This window comes from Terrapene carolina, unplaced genomic scaffold, assembly GCF_002925995.2.
Source record: "Terrapene carolina triunguis isolate 2854851 unplaced genomic scaffold, T_m_triunguis-2.0 Scaffold583, whole genome shotgun sequence".
Taxonomy (NCBI): Eukaryota; Metazoa; Chordata; order Testudines; family Emydidae; genus Terrapene; species Terrapene triunguis.
In genome coordinates this window covers 1,153,583-1,170,575 of record NW_020664934.1, presented here as the reverse complement: position 1 = coordinate 1,170,575, position 16,993 = coordinate 1,153,583, and the positions used below count along the sequence as shown (strand labels likewise).

At 46.2% G+C, this 16,993-nt stretch overlaps 1 protein-coding gene across 3 annotated transcripts in view; it reads right to left on the bottom strand.

Annotated features, from left to right (window-relative positions):
• Positions 1-8,721: 8,721 nt before the first annotated feature.
• Positions 8,722-16,993, bottom strand: part of LOC112112169 (SLAIN motif-containing protein-like) — a 116,453-nt gene continuing 108,181 nt past the window's right edge. For all 3 annotated transcript variants that reach the window (XM_024207960.2, XM_029913325.1, XM_029913326.1), the window contains one exon: positions 8,722-9,961. In XM_024207960.2, coding sequence (XP_024063728.1) covers positions 9,895-9,961 — 67 coding nt within the window. In that variant the 3' untranslated portion in view covers positions 8,722-9,894. The remainder of the gene's footprint in view (positions 9,962-16,993) is intronic.

Genomic DNA, 16,993 nt, shown 5'->3' with positions numbered 1-16,993 from the left:
TTCCCGGCAGAGGGCTAGGGAGCGAGTCCCACCTTGCCTGTTGATATAGTACATGGCAGCGGTGTTGTCTGTGAGGACCCTGACCACCCTACCGCTGAGGTGCGTGAGGAAAGCCACGCACGCCAACCGTATCGCCCTGAGTTCCTTGACATTTATGTGCAGGGACAAGTCTGGGGTCGACCACGTTCCCTGGGTTTGCACATCCCCCATGTGGGCTCCCTAGCCGAGGTCCAAAGCATCGGACATCAGGTCTATGGACGGGTTGGCCTCCCTGAAGGGAACCCCTGGCAGCATATTGCTCGGGCAGGACCACCATAGAAGGGAACCCAGTATCGGGGACAGAACCGTGAGCACTTTGTCCAGACTGTTCCGAGCTTGGGAGAATTGGGAGGCCAACCATATCTGGAGGAGCCTCAAACGGAGTCTGGCGTGGCAGACCACGTAAGTGCATGCCGCCATGTGTCCCAGAATCCAAAGACACACCCTCGCCGTGGTCACTGGGAAGGCCGTGGCCGAGGCGATGAGATCCCTTAGGGTCTCGAACCTGTCCAAGGGGGGAGAGGCTGTGGCCCTCAAGGAGTCCAGCAGGGCCCCAATGAACTCTATGTGCTGAATGGGCACTAATGTTGATTTGGTCTTGTTCACAAGAAGGCCCAGATTGGCGCATGTCGACAGGAGCAGCTCCACTTCGAAACGAGACTCTCCCTTGAGGAGCCAGTCGTCCAGGTAAGGGAAGATTTGTACCCCCTCCCGCCTGAGGTAGGCCGCCACCATGTGGACATACATTTTGTGAAAACTCTGGAAGCCGTGGATAGGCCAAAGGGGAGGACCGCAAACTGGTAGTGGTCCATCCCTACCATGAATCAGAGGAAGCACCTGTGCCCCTCGAAAATATGGACGTGAAAATACGCGTCCTGAAGGTCCAGGGCCGCGTACCAGTCCCCCGGGTCCAGGAAGGGGATAATAGAAGCCAGGGACACCATGTGGAACTTGGAACGGGTTAGGAACCTGTTCAGGTCGCCCAGATTCAGAATGGGCCTGAGACCCCCTTTTGCCTTCGGGATCAGGAAGTATCGGGAGTAGAACCCTTTGCCCTGGAACTGTACCGGTACCCTTTCCACCGCCCCCAGGTGAAGCAGCCGATCCACCTCCTGACGCAGGAGGCGGATATGTTCCGGGTCCCCCGGGGCTATCATGGAGGGCGGGTGATTTGGCGGGGGTGAGGTGAACTGCAACACATAGCCCTTGGAAATGGTACTGAGGACCCACTGGTTCGAAGTTATGCGGGACCACGCTCTGAGGAAGGCAGGCAATCAGTTGCTGAACACAAACTTTATTAATTGGGGGGGGGGGGTCTCCCTGGCAGCAGTCAAAACCGCCTCTTGCCCTTAGAGGGTCCAGGCTGCGGGGCAAAGTGGGACTGCTTCTGAGACCGACGCTTCTGGGTCTTTTGTATGGGGGCTCATATCTGCTCATATCTGCTCCTCGCAGGTTGAGCCGCCAGAAGCGATTTGGCCTTGTCCTTAGCTGGAGGGACGTACAGGCCCAAGGTCTGCAAGGTGGTGCGGGAATCTTTCATCCCATGCAGCCTGACGTCCGTCTGGTCCGCAAAGAGCGCCTTGCCATCGAACAGGAGGTCCTACATCAGGGATTGGGCCTCCGTCGACAGCCCCGACAATAGGAGCAACGATGCCCTGCGCATGGCGATCACGGAAGCCATCGAGCGGGCCGCCGTGTCAGCAGCATCCGACGCCGCTTGCAGGGCCACTTTAGCTGCCGCCACCGCCCCCTCTTCCGCCAGAGCCTTGAAGTCCTTCCTGTCCCGGTCCGGGAGGAGGGGCTCAGTAAGGCCTGGTGGTTGGCTACCCGAAGCTGGAAACTAGCCGACGAATAAAATTTTCTGCTAAAGGAGTCCAGTCTCCTGTCGTCTTTGTTTTTGGGGGTGGGTGCGGGCTGGCCCTGACGCTCTCTGTAGTTTACCGATTCCACCACGAGCGAGTTGGGTGCGGAGTGGGAATAAAGGTATTCGTGGTCCTTCGCCGGCACAAAGAACTTCCTCTCAGCCTTCTTGGATATTGGGGCTAAGGAGGCGGGAGATTGCCACAGCGAGTTTGAGATGTTGGCAATACCCTGATGCAGAGGCAGGGCCACGCGACCCGGTGCCGAGGGGGACAGGATGTTAAAGAGGGAATCAGACGGACCCTCCATCTCCTCGGCCTGCAGCTGGAGGTTGGATGCCACCCACTTTAGCAGGTCTTGGTGCGCCTTGAAGTCCTCCTGCTGGACCGATGGCAGAGGCGCTGCTATGGTGTCGTCCGGTGCCGAGGAGAGGGCCTGCACAAAGCCGGGCGCCTCGGTCGGTGCCGGAGCGTCGAGTCCCAGATCAGAGTCTGGGTGCGGGTCCGCCGACTCGTGACCCGCCGACTTGTCCCGTGGGCAGCTGGAGGAGGCCGATGGAGCCTGGGACGCTCCGGCAACCGAACGGGCCTCCGTCTGGGCTGGCACCGGTGGCCAAGGTGCCCACTTGCACCACTGTCCTTGCCACGGGGTCCCCTGCCATTGGCCCGGCTGAGTGCCCGATGGCAATTTGTGTCCCGGCGGAATGGCGCAGACCGAGGATGGGTGGACGGGTGCCGAGGCTGAGGTCGCTGAAGAACGCTCGGTGCCCCGGTAGTGGTAGGAACGGTACCTGTGACATCGTCTCCCTCGGGACCTGGATCTCAACGTCAAGGACTGGTACCCACGCGACGAACTGCTTCGGTACCCATGACGGCAATGTGAAGCCCGGTGCCCTGACGTCGAGGTGCCCCGGGGAGAGCCTCTGGCGTGACGTCTAGTCAAGTGGGAGCTAGACTGGGAACGATGATGTCTGTCCCATTGAGAGCGGCTCCGGTACCCATGCCTCGCAGGTGAGCGTTCCCGGTGTCTACGCTCGCTGGCAGGTGGTGTAGAGGGTCCCCGCGACTCCCGTCCTGATGGCGGCTCCGACGGTCTGGCCAGCGTCCAGGGTGGCCGGGAGCTGCCAGAAGAGCGGCCGCTGAGCGGTGCAGGGAGCGATCCTCGTAGTGGGAACTGCGGCTGGCCGGAGAGGTCTGGTGGGCACCCAAAGGAGGCTTGCTTCGAGACCTGGGGCCCGTACCCGGTTGCGAGCTCGGGATGGGCAGGGACATAATGTCCTTCGCAGCCTGCACCGCCTCCGGCATCGACGGCATCCGTACCGGTGGGGATGCCTGGGCCGACGGTACCGGGCTGCTCCGCTCCACGCAAGTCAGAGGTCTTGAGCCCGGGGGGGACCGAGGGCTGCCCAGCGCGGGACCAGCCTCCCCCTTATCCTTATTGCGGCGGCGTTGCGAGGCCAGGCCCTTCCCTTGCTTTCTGGAGGGAGAGCGGCGCCAACTGGTCGAAGGGGCTTCACTACGTACCAACGACGCGGCAGCCGGCGCCGAGTCCAATCTGCGTACCGGTGTTGGGGCCAGTGCCGACTCCATCAGGAGAGTTCAAAGTCTAAAGTGTCTCTCCTTCTTGGTCCTTGGCTTGAACGACCTGCAGATCTTGCAATGGTCGCTAATGTGAGTCTCACCCAGGCAGCGAAGACACTCAACGTGAGGGTCGCTCCTGGGCATAGAACGGCAACAAGAGTCGCACGACTTGAAGCCTGGGGCACGGGGCATGCCCCGAGCCCACTCTGACAACTGAAGAACGATCCACGAACGGTACCACTAAGGTCGAGAAGAAGGGCTGCAGCAGAGTTGGAGCACAAAGTTCCGACTACCTTCACTGGCGGTAAGAAGGACCTGAGGGTGGGGGGAGCCCGTGGCTCCCCTTATAGCGCGATATACAGGCGCCACTCCAGGGTACTGCTAAGGGAAAAACTTGTGGCACCGGTGCACGTGGCGAGCGCACACACCTACTGTGGAATACAGAGGAGCAATCACTCAAAGAAGAACCATTGTTACACACACTCTGTACAGGTAATAAATAGCTAGATGGGGTAAGGTACCAGAGAATTGGGCCTTGCATATTGGTTGAAAGACAAATTGTCCTTAATGTTTGGAAACTGCATTATGTAGCTTGTCTGGACGCTACAGTGAAATTTATTTTGCAGGCTGCTGTAATTAAAATGCTAACCCTGGTCCAGGTTGATGAAGTATAGTGTTTTCTCATAGACTTCAAGGTCAGAAGGGACCATTATGATCATCTAGTCTGACCTCCCGCATGATGCAGGCCACAAAATCATGATTTAAAGACTTCAAGTTGCAGAGAATCCTCCAGCCAGTGACCCCTGCCCCATGCTGCGGAGGAAGGCGAAAAACCTCCAGGGCCTCTGCCAATCTACCCTGGAGGAAAATTCCTTCCCGACCCCAAATATGGCGATCAGCAGAACCCCCGAGCACGCGGGCAAGATTCTCCAGCCAGACCCGCATTGACCATTGATACTAATCACCAGCGATGGCACGTTATTGACCTATTGACTAAAATCACGTTATCCCATCAAACCACATTACTTTAAATGTAGCAAATACAGTTAATGGGCTGTTCTGTAAGTCCAAAGCAAAGTAAACTGCATCATCATAGAAAGCTTGTTTACTAGAAAATACATGCTTAATGCTTGGCATGGCTTGATAGGAAATGCAAAAAATGCCTGTAAGCTATCCCTTTCATCTTCAAAACATCCTTTGCATAAAACATTCTATTTAATATAACTGATTTAAACTAAACATCTTGCATCTCCTTCTAGTAGTTTTACCGCTGATTCAGGCAGCTAAAGGAATGCTGCAGTAATTGCTTACTGTGGAGCTTGCTCTGCAAAAAGCATGTTAAACTAAGTTTTAAATACCTCATTTTTCCCTATCTCAAATTGGTATTTAAGATATATGCACCATTTGGGCTACCACTTAAGATTCCAGCAGGAATCCAAAACAGATTCAGGACAATTAAGTAACTGAACAATCAAGTTTAGAATTTACACTTTAAAGGGTGCTTACATTTAAAATGCCCCCAAAAGCCTGTGGGACTCCAGCTCTAAAGGAAAATCCAAGTGCCAACTCTGCAAGCATTGGCTAAACTGACTTTATGCATGTCTGGCAGGCACTCAATATTTTCTACATTCCTGTGCCACCTGTGATTCAACATAGCTAATGCTACCATTCTCTGGGTAAGTTAAAACATCTTGTTTACTATAGTTTACCGTTATGAAGCACCTGCTCAGAGGGAAAGTGTGGGAAACAGTTAACTAAAAGAAGGTAGTAAAAAAAGCAGCAGCCAGGATTTAAACTCCTCTGCTAGGTGTTTTTTTTTTAAATGCAGTGTGCAGCCTTCATCCTAATCTACATTTTTCTAGTCCAGTTAAATTTTGGTACAGATAGGCAAGGAGCCTCAATCTCGATGACTAAATACTGATAAGGACCTGAAATATATCTGGTCCTTTCCCAGTGATTGAGCTAGCACAGGGAGAAGGAGCCAGTAATCAGCTGTCAGTCAATAAGTAAAGTACTCAAATTAAAGCCAAGTCAGCAGTATTTCTTAAAGATGAGGTTTTCTTTCATTAGCTCTGGGGTTCTCAAACTGGGGGTTGGGACCCCTGAGGGGGTCACGAGGATATTACATGGGGGGTCGTGAGCTGTCAGTCTCCACCTCAAACCCCGCTTTGCCTCCAGAATTTATAATGGTGTTAAATATATAAAAGTGTTTTTAATTTATAAGGGGGGGGGGTCGCACTCAGAGGCTTGCTATGTGAAAGGGGTCACCAGTACAAAAGTTTGAGAACTACTGCATTAGCAGCTAATGAAACAAAAATCACAGACATGGCCATTTTAGATGGTTTACTTTGCCCTGCTAACCTTAAAACAACTGCCTTCTTCAATAGCAGTAACCATGTGAAAACTACCTTGTCACTAGCTAACAGGTGGAAAGACAACACTCAGGAAAGAGACATCCAATTAGAGGTACCTCTTTAAACCTGAACAATTGTGCTCTGAAGCTGGAGTCCTGGAGCAGCTGCCTTAAACAGTGAGCTACAACTAATACCAAGTATTGCTCCCCCTCCACAGCTGAGGGCACTCCAAACAGATGTAAATGAAGATATCAGGTATAGTACAACTAAATTTAGTGTGAGCTTGTGAGAGAAGTATTTCATGATATTGGAGGAGACCAGATTTAACTCCAGCCAGTCCAAGTAGTCCAGTCCAAGTAGTGCTTGGTGTTCTTCTAAAGATTTAGACAACCCACTTTAAAGGGCAACAAAAATGATTAGGGGTATGGAACAGCTTCCATATGAGGAGAGATTAATAAGATTGGGATTTTCAGCTTGGAAAAAAGATGACTATGGGGGGGGGGGGGAGTAGTATGATGATGACTGGTGTGGAGGAAGTAAATAAGGAGGTGTTATTTACTCATAACACAACTACTAGAGGTTACCAAATGCAATTAATAGGCAGTAAGTTTAAAACAAACAGAAGTATTTCTTCACACAGCACACAGTCAACCTGTGGAACTCTTTGCCAGAGGATGTTGTGAAGGCCAAGCCTTTAACAGGGTTCAAAAAAGAACTAGATAAATTCATGGAGGATGGGCAGGGATTGTGTTCCTAGCCTCTGTTTGCCAGAAGCTGGGAATGGATCACTTGATGATTACCTGTTCTGTTCATTCCCTCTGAAACACCTGGCATTGGCCACTGTCGGAAGATAGGATACAGGGCTAGATGGACCTTTGGTCTGACCCAGTATAGCTGTTAACAGCTGAACAGGAGGTTCCAGTGCAACACTGCCTAAAAGGGCTGCTGTGATCCTGGGATGCATAAATGGGAACCTCAAGTGTGAGTAGGAAGGTTATTTTACCTCTGTATTTGGTGCTGGTGCAACCACTGCTGGAATAGTGTGTCCACAATTCAAAAATGATGTAGATAAACTGGAGAGGGTTCACACAAGAATAACTGAAGGATGACAAAAGCTGTTTTATAGTGACTGAGCTCCTTATAGGTTAACAAAGAAAAGGTTAAGGAGTGATCTGATTAGTGTACAAGTATTTACAGGGGGGAACAAATATTTAAGGCTCTTCCATCTAGCAGAGAAATGTATAACCATCCAATGGCTGGAAATTGAAGCTAGGCAAATTTGGACTGGAACTAATGTGTACATTTAATAGTGAAAGTAATTAACCAAGTGTCATGGATTTTTAAAATTAAGAGTGGGTGTTTTTCTAAAGATATACTCTCAGAATTATTTTGGAAGTGTTATTGCCTGTGTTTACAGGTTGTCAGGCTAAGAAGATTATCACAATGATCCCTTCTGGCCTTGGAAGCTATATGCTTCTGAAGTTTATCACAGTCATCACACACTGCCATTAGTGTTGATTCCTGCAGAAATAGTAGGAGAGAATGATTCCAGGCCCCTATTTTGTTAACTTTTCCCTTGCAAATAACCTGGACTCATATGTTTCTTTGAAGTTTTCTAAAATTACATTCCAGTTGATTTGAGGCTCCAGAGTGAGTGTGAATGTATCATCAATTTTAATCTACCTATATGTAATTACTAAATAGAAGCCTGTAATGCAAATAATAGACAGTAAAAAAGTGTTCTGTAGTGGTAAACTAGGGTTACCATTCGTCCAGATTCTGCCGGACATGTCCGGCTTTTTTGAGTTAAAAATTGTGTCTGGGGGGAATTTGTAAATGTCTGCATTCCCCCCCATGCAGAGTGCGCGCGGCTGACAGGGCAGCCAGCCGGATCGTGCCACTCACACGGGGCTCTGACAGCCAGAGCCCCTCCTCCACTTCCCCCTCCTCTCCCCTACAACTTGAAAGCACTCCCCTCCTCTCTCTCCCTCCCTCCCCCTCCCTGCATTCGCAGATCGCCAGCCGTTCACATCGGGCCTCCGGCAGTCTGGAGCTCCTCCCCTTGCTCCCCCCTTCCCTGCTGCCGAGCGCGCTGCTCTGCAGCACTCTGTTCTGAGCGGCACGGTAAGGGGGCCAGGGGGTCAGAGAAGGGGCAGAGAGGTTCTGGAGGGTGCAGTCAAGAGACAGGGAGCAGGGTTGGATGGGTCGGGAGTTCGGGGGGGGGCTGTCTGGGGGTTGGGGGTGTAAGGTTTTGGGCAGTCAGGGTACAGGTAGGGAGTAGAGTCCTAGGGGGCAGTTAGGGTAGGGGGGGGGTCTCAGGAGGGGGCAGTTAGGGGACAAGGAACAGGGAGGCTTAGGTAGGGGGTGGGGTTCTGGAGGGCAGTTAGGAGCAGGGGTCCCAGGAGGGGGCAGTCAGGGGACAGGGAGCAGAGGGGTTTAGATGGGTCGGGAGTTCTGGGGGGAGGGCTGTCAGGGGGTGGGGAGTGGTTGGATGGGGCATGGGAGTCCCTGGTGTTTGTCTGGGGGTGGGGGTTTGGATAAGGGTTGGGACAGTCAGGGGACAGGTAGGGTCCTAGGGGGCCAGTTAGGATGGGGGGAAGGTCCCAGGAGGGGGCAGTCAGGGGACAAGGAGGGGGGGGGGAGGGTTGTGGGTTCTGAGGGGGGCGGGAAGTGGGAGGGGCAGGGGTGGGGCTAGGGCAGGGCTCCTCCCGTCCTCTTTTTTGATTGTTGAAATATGGTAACCCTAGGTAAACCTACATATTTCTGAAAATAATTAAGTATTGAGATCTAAGAAAGTGAAGATTTTGTCCCTCTGCCCATTAACTTTTTTATAAAAATACTACCACGAAGTTCAGTAGTTAAAGGCATATCTAGTTTCAGCACCTTAACATTTTTTATTAAACTACAATATCAAATCACATTGATGGCAGGGAGAACATCGCTGAGTTCTATTACCAGTGCATATTTCAGAAAATATGATTGAATCAGTGGCCTCCATCGTTTGCCGAGGACGGGGACCCATTTTGAACAGATTCCTTTGTATGAAAAAATGCAGTAGAAAAGTTTTATACAAAACCAGTAAAAGGTAATTGTTACCAAATGGGTAAATTAGGTCATAGAGGGAATCACTTCAACTGCAATAGCTTCTCTCCAATATACAATGGGAGGCCATTCAGAACCAGACTTACCTGTAGTAGTTCAACTTACCAATGTTTGGTATTTCCTAGAGAAGTTATGGAACACAGCAAATACTGAAATTTGACAGTTTTTAAGTAGCACCTATTGAAGTGTGACTGCCTGTTCATAAACCCACACAAATATTGTGTACTACTCCTTCATTTGTGAACTTACACTTGGTGATGCACACACTAATACAAATGTCTTTTTGAACTGTACTACTAAGTTATAAAAAGCTGCTTCGTCTTCTAGAACAAACATTAATAGAAAGTAGCAGAGAAGAAACATTCTATACAGGAACAAGTAAAAAAAAAACTTTGAACTTCAGGCAAAAGTTAATTACACCAGGTGAATTTAAAAAACACAATCAAACCTCATTTTCTAACATTTATACAACTATTTCTCTAATCTCCAAACCACTGCTTAGCAACAAGGAAGCACAGTGGGTTGAAATTTCTTGATGGCACCGACATTATCACCTATGCCCTTCCAAGCACATTTTCCCATGAACAGATCATATTGTATCTAAGTCAACATCTCTTCCAACAACACACTGCTGGTCTGGTAGACGGTTGTACTAGAGATACACAGGATAGCGTCAACCAGTCTTCATCTGATGTTTTTCAGATTTCAGTAGTATATTCTGAACAGTAGGAACACAGTAAAGAAAAAGTTGTCTATTTCTACCACTAAGAGACCAAACTCTTTGCAAAATAAATGAAGGCAAGGGGGTAATTTGCATTCAAGATAGGGAAAACATACAAGTCAGTCCTATGTGATGAGTCTGGGGCAAGGTGTATTTTAAAATAATGTTCTCATGCCCAGCCAGCTGGGGGTATGCTTCATACAGATGTTTGACAGTTTATCAGCTTCTTTGGGTTGGCTTAGTAACACCCATCCTTCCAGGAATCATCAACAGTTGTCTGACTGGTCTTTGCTGACTGAGGAAATCTATTTTAAAAACACAAAGTCAACACATCAGACAGCTTGATACATTGGGGTACATTAAAAAAAAAAGCAGCAAGAAATGAAATGCTCATTAAAGCATAAGAAACATGCTCCAAGAAACATATTCGTGCTCTAAGCTTTGAGACTGAATGCTGATATTTTTGCTTTTACAAAATCCATCTATCACAGAATTTTAGAACCTGCCCTACAGTCATGTCTTATAGTTCACAGTTCCCTGTTACACTCACATCCATGAATACTATTAAAGCCAGTCCCATGTTCTGTGGCATGCTAGTGCAAGAGCCAGGAAAAACTCTGCAGCAGGCTCAGGTAATGTTGAAAAAGGCTTTAAAGGTAGACATAGCAGCCATGGTCCATCTAGCCCAGGATCCTGTCTTCCAACAGGGGCCAGTACCAGTGGCAGATTTAGACTTAGTGGGGCCCTGTGCTCAGCTTCATTTTTGGGGCCCTTCCTTGGGACTCAGCCAAAAAAGAAAACTCTCTTATCTCCCCCCACCTTTTTTTCTTCATTCTCCTCCTATAAGTAATAGGAAGTAAATGAAAATGAAGTGAAGTACCTTGATTTTTTTTGACTTATTTTTCCACAGACCACTTGAAAATCGCTGAAGGTCTCGGCAGACCACTTAATGATCTTTCCAAATACTGTTTGTAATGTTAGCTAACTATTGTAAAGAGCTTTGGATAAGAGCGCTTTATAAAAAAAAAAAAAATTAAAAAAACATTGGGGTGTGGAGTCTGGCCAGGATTTAGGGTGCAGCAGGGGGCTTAGGGCTGGGGGTGCAGGGTCTGGGAGGAAGATAGGGTGTCTGAGCAGGTTGGGGTGCAGGGTCTGGCCAGGAGTCAGGAGGGGGCTCAGGGCTGGGGGTGTGGAGCACTCACCTGGGGCAGCTCCCATTTGGTGTGAGGGGTGCATGTGGGGGGGGGGTGCAGGAGTCAGGGAGGGCAGGGGGCTGGGTGTGTGAGGGTGGTGCAGGAGTCAGTGCAGAGGGCTGGGGTCGTGGGCGTGCCTTTACTCTGCCCTGCCCCGATTCCACCCCCTTCCCCAAGGCCCCATCCCCACCCATTCTCCGCCTCCTCCCCCGAGCATGCAGCGGCCCTGCTCCTCCTCCTCCCTCTCGGAGCACCAGCAAACAGCTGTTCGGTGGGGGGGCAGCACTGGGGAGGGGGAGAGGCAGGAACGTGGCACGCTTGGGGGAGGAGGTGGAAGATGAGGTGCACAGCCTGCAGCAGGAGCCATTAGGACCAAACTTCTGCCCCCACAGCTGCCTGGCCCTGGGGCCCCCTGTCATTGGGGGGGTCCCGTGCCAGGGCACCCTGTGTTTCACTGTAAATCTGCCTCTGGCCAGTAGCAGATGCTTCAGAGGGAATGAACGGAACAGGCAATCAAGTGATCCCCCTATTGTCCAGTCCCAGCTTCTGGCAGTTAGAGGCTTAGGACAACCAGAACGTGGGATTGCATCTCTGATCATCTTGACTAATAGCCATTGATGGACTTATCTTCCATAAACTTACCTAAATTTTTTTTTTACCCCAGTTATGGTTTGGCCTTCACCACAACTCCAGCAACGAGTTCCACAGGTTGACTGTACATTGTGTGAAATAGTACTTTCTTTTGGTGGTTTTAAAAAAGTTGCTTATTCATTTCATTAGGTGATCCCTGGTGCTTGTGTTATGTGAAGGGGTGAATAACACTTCCTTATTCATTTTCTCCTCTATCAACACCCAAATTCAGACAATTGTGGTTAATTTGTTACTTGTAACGTCACCAACTGAAAGGTATCAGAGAAAAATATTTGTTCTACACACAATAATTTAATTGTTTCTCTCGTTGGTGTGAATTTCTCCACAACAGTAGAGAAAAAAAGCCTATTATTTTTTAGACACATTTTTAAAAAATTGTAAGTCTCAAAAATTAACCAACAGGGATTTTGGGGCAGATATAGTACCCAGGAAATTGGGGGGTAGGAGCATGGCGGAAGCGTTACTTTACTTTGGTTGGGATTTTTTAAAAGCACTCAGCATTGGCTACAGTGGAAGAAGAATTAGGCCAACAGTAAAACTCCCAAGTTACCCTTTAAGGATAAGCATGAGTAATATAATCAGTACAGCAGCCCCTACACTTATTTATTTTGAGAATAAATTCAGTTTATTTTACTCAGACCATAAATTTTCAATGTGCCACAGATTTACATTGACAAAGTATAACTACCCTGTAGATGTCAGACAAGGTCTGAGGTTTTGGCAACTGCATAGAGGCAACTGAGGATTTGGCAGGTAAGAAAGCATGGGAGATGGTTTGGACTATGGAATAAGCACATTTAGACAGACTTCCTATCAAAATGATAAGCTGTGATTAGTTCCTGTATACAGCTGTCATAATTAGGTTTCACAGCCCTCATAGCTGTATTTCAAAAATCTGAAGTAATAAGTAAGTCCCATTAAGATGAAGGGGTAGTTATACCTTTCTGAGCTGTTTCAGCCTGTCTGCAGACTTCAGGAAAACAGCTCTGCATAGCTTTACACAGCTGCAATTGGAAGATTATCTTAGACGCTGTAAGAGCTAGGAAATGTTAAAAGCCTAAACAATTCTGGGGTAAGAGGTGAATTCTGTTGCAATTTCAACAGCTGCAGGCTTAGAACACACAGAGGCCCTGGTTAAAGTATATAAATAAAGATTATATAATATTCCATTTTAATGTTCCAGCTGTATTTTGCTTTTCATTCACATGTGAATGCTATTCTCCATTCTATCTCTGCTTCATGTGAGAGAGAGCTTACAAACACAGAAACTTGCCAGCTGAGTTCTTCTGAGACATGAGGCCAGACTATCCATTGCCCTATACTTTATATAGCCATTTACACCAGTGCAGAATGGGAATAACACTACTCAGTCAGAACGGTAGCATTTTACACCCACTTTGCACTGGTGTAAATGGCTACGAAGGTTCAGAATAATGGAGAAATCAGGCCACCCAAAGGCTATTTTGGATGTTAATACCCTCCTAGTTAATAAGAACAGACTGGCACAGGAAATCAGGAGAGAAGTAAGAAAGTTACCAGTATTGCAGCACTTGTTTTGAGGGAAACACTTTGCAGGATTATGAAGGCACTTTAAATGTTAAAGTATTTTTAATGTAGGGCCTACATTTAACCTTCGTGTCCCATTAAGCAAGATAAAAAGCTATTTTAAAAATGTGAGCTTTCCACTGAGGAGAGAACACATTAGCGATGACCCCAGCTGCACCCTTCATCGGGGAAATTTTGTGGTCTAGTCAGTGGATAGAATAGCTTGGAGTAAAGAGATCTGAGTTCTCTTCCTTGCTCTAGCCACTGACTCAGTGATGCTCGGCAAATCATTTCACCTCTGCCTGTGAAATGTGTAAATTAAGCTGATCCCAACTCCAACTGAATACTGAAATCACTATGTCACATCACAAAGTGAAGGAAAAATAACAGGAGTACTTGTGGCACCTTAGAGACTAACAAATTTATTAGACTATTATTAAATTAAAATAAATTTATTTATTATGCTCTAATAAATGTGTTAGTCTCTAAGGTGCCACAAGTACTCCTGTTATTTTTGCGGATACAGACTAACACGGCTGCTACTCTGAAAAGTGAAGGAAGAATCTATTTGATTTTCTGCCATCCATAGAATTCTCTCAAGCATTGCTCCCTGCAGTAATAATTAGCAAGGAGAGTTTCTCAGGATACTACTCAAAAGGAAATTTGCATGGGCAGAAATAGGACAAATAGCTGACTTCCCTGTTTACCTTTTTGGTGCCAGGAGATATTATTTACCCCAACACAATATGCACACTCATTTTGTATTATTGCTAATAGTGAAATTTAGGGCCCAGCTGCTCTGAGGCATTAAACATATCCCTTGCTTTCCCCTAGTTGTGTGGCTCTTTAAGAAGTTGCCGAAGTGGCATATATGTACAAAAGAGATTTGTTAAAATTAGGGTTGTCAAGCGATTAAAAAAAAATTGCGATTAATAACACTGTTAAACAATAATAGAATACTATTTATTTAAATATTGTTGGATGTTTTCTACATTTTCAAATATATTGATTTCAATTACAACACAGAATGCAAAAAGTGTACAGACCTCACTTTATATTTATTTTTTATTACAAGTATTTGCACTGTAAAAAAACAGAAATAGTATTTTTCAATTCACCTAATACAAGTACTGTAGTGCAATCTCTTTATCATGAAAGTTGAACTTACAAATGTAGAATTATGTACAAAAAAAACTGCATTCAAAAATAAAACAATGTAAAATTTTAGAGCCTGCAGGTGCACTCAGTCATACTTCTTGTTAAGCCAATTGCTCAAACAAGTTTGTTTACATTTGCAGGAGATAATACTGCCCAGTTCTTGTTGACAATGTCACCTGACAGTGAGAACAGGCATTCACATGGCATTGTTGTAGCCAGCATGGCAAGATATTTACATGCCAGATGCACTGAAGATTCATATATGCCTTCATGCTTCAACTACCATTCCAGTGGACAAGAGTCCATGCTGATGACAGGTTCTGCTTGATAAGAATCCAAAGAAGTGCGGACTGACGCATGTTCATTATCATTATCTGAGTCAGGTGCCACCAGCAGAAGGTTGATTTTCTTTTTTGGTGGTTCAGGTTCTGCAGTTTCCGTATTGGAGTGTTGCTCTTTTAAGACTTCTGAAAGCATGCTCTACACCTCATCCGTCTCAGATTTTGAAAGGCACTTCAGATTCTTAAACCTTAAGTCAAGTGCTGTAGCTATCTTTAGAAATCTCACATTGGTACCTTCTTTGCGTTCTGTCAAATCTGCAGTGAAAGTGTTCTTAAAATGAACAACACGTGCTGGGTCATCATCCGAGAATGCTATAACATGAAATATATGGTAGAATGCAGGTAAAACAGAGCAGGGGACATACAATTCTCCCCAAAAGAGTTCAGTCACAAATTTAATTAACGCATTATTTTTTTAATGAGCATCATCAGCATGGAAGCATGTCCTCTGGAATGATGGCCAAAGCATGAAGGGGCATACAAATGTTTAGCATATCTGGCACATAAATGCCTTGCAATGCTGGCTACAAAAGTGCCATGCAAATGCCTGTTCTCACTTTCTGGTGACATTGTAAATAAGAAGAGGGCAGCATTATCTCCTGTAAATGTAAACAAACTTGTTTGTCTTAGCGATTGGCTGAACAAGAAGTAGGACTGAAGTTTTACATTGTTTTGTTTTTGAGTGCAGTTATGTAACCAAAAAAAAACATTTGTAAGTTGCACTTTCACGAGAAAGAGATTGCACTACAGTACTTGTATGAGGTGAATTGAAAAATACTATTTCTTTATCATTTTTACAGTGCAAATATTTGTAATCAAAAATATATACTTTGATTACAATTACAACACCGAATACAATATATATGAAAATGTAGAAAAACATCCAAAATATTTAGTAAATTTCAAACAATAGAATTATTAATTAACAGTGCAATTAAAACTGCGATTAATTTTTTTGAGTTAATCGCGTGAGTTAACTGCAATTAATCGACAGCCCTAATTAAAATATTTTCAGTCAGCTCTACTTTTCAAATCCCTCTTCAGTGGTGAACAAGTAGATTATCTGTTTTTTGATTTGCAGTCATACCTTGGTCAAGAGCCTCAGACCTTGCAAGCTAAGCGAGGTCAGGCCTGGTCAAAATATTTTTTGAACTCCAAGATTTACAAAAAGGCAGTAGAAGTAATACAAGTGGTTCAGCAAGTGCAACTCTTCTGTCTAACTATCAAATGAAGTAGTTCCCCAGAAAGATTCTTGGGCACCATGCTGCTGGTTTAGTCTTTGAGGAAACAGACAAGACCTCTAGTCAGTTAGGATCATTAGTGATCTCAGTGCATTTTTTGATGGAGGAATGAGTATTGTCAAACTGACCAAATTTCATTTTCTTTTTTAAAGTTTCATTCCACCTACCTGAATTCTTCTGTTACCTCATGGCTAGATTTTGCTTTTGGACACAGCCCTGAGTAAGAGGTGGTGCATAAGCTGCCCTACCCCAGTAGTAATCTTGGAAGACGCTACTTCAGACAACTCCCTCTCAGCTTCCCCCTTGCTAGGGGCCTGGGGTATGTTGGGTATAAATATTTTGTTAGCCTATGCCAACAGCAAAATTATGGTTCACCATGCTGGCTCAGCTGTACTAGCCAGTATGGTGAGAGCAGAGGCAAGGCTTCACTCTTTCTTTTCCAATCTGAAGGTGTATGAGGGGATTCTTACTCTCCTGCACAGGCACATATGCCAAGTCAAAATCTAGCTGTTATCTTTATCCAAATTACCATATTCTTTGCTACTTATCTGGACGTCAGCTATTTGAGGTACTTAATAGCCCCCATTTCCACCCCACAATGCACCTGTGAGTTAAAGCATTAAAGGAAATCAGGAAATAGACATTCCAATTTTAAAGATGGTGAATTGAGGCAGAGAAACTGAATAACTTGCACGAGGTCACACAGGAAGTCTGTGGCAGAGCAGGAAAGCTTGACTCAATTCCCTAAGTGCCAGGTTAGTCCCCTAACCAATGAACCATCCTCCTCTCCAGAGAACTATATTTTCGTGATGTCTGAAGCAATTATTACCTCAAAGGCCTTTGTGACTCTGGGCAAATCACAATCGCTCTGGGTCTCTGTTTTCCTTACCCGCCCTTTGTTAAGTGCTTTGCAATTCCATAGTGCCTTTCATTTAAAGCTCTCAAAGTATTAGAACACTTTATAATTCTGTAAAGCAATATGATGCATGTCAAAGGCACTATATTTATCAGTAAATACATAGGTTTTTTCCTCTGAGGCATAGAGATTTAGTGACCAACTTACAATTCCAGCTGCAACTACTTAAACTAAAATGGCTTCAAGGAGAACCTACGATTAGTGTATCTCAATCAATCTAGATAAAGTCTGGGATCTGGAAGTCTAGTTATGTTTTCTGGTTTGTGCTTTAAAAGTCATTTTGACCCAATTG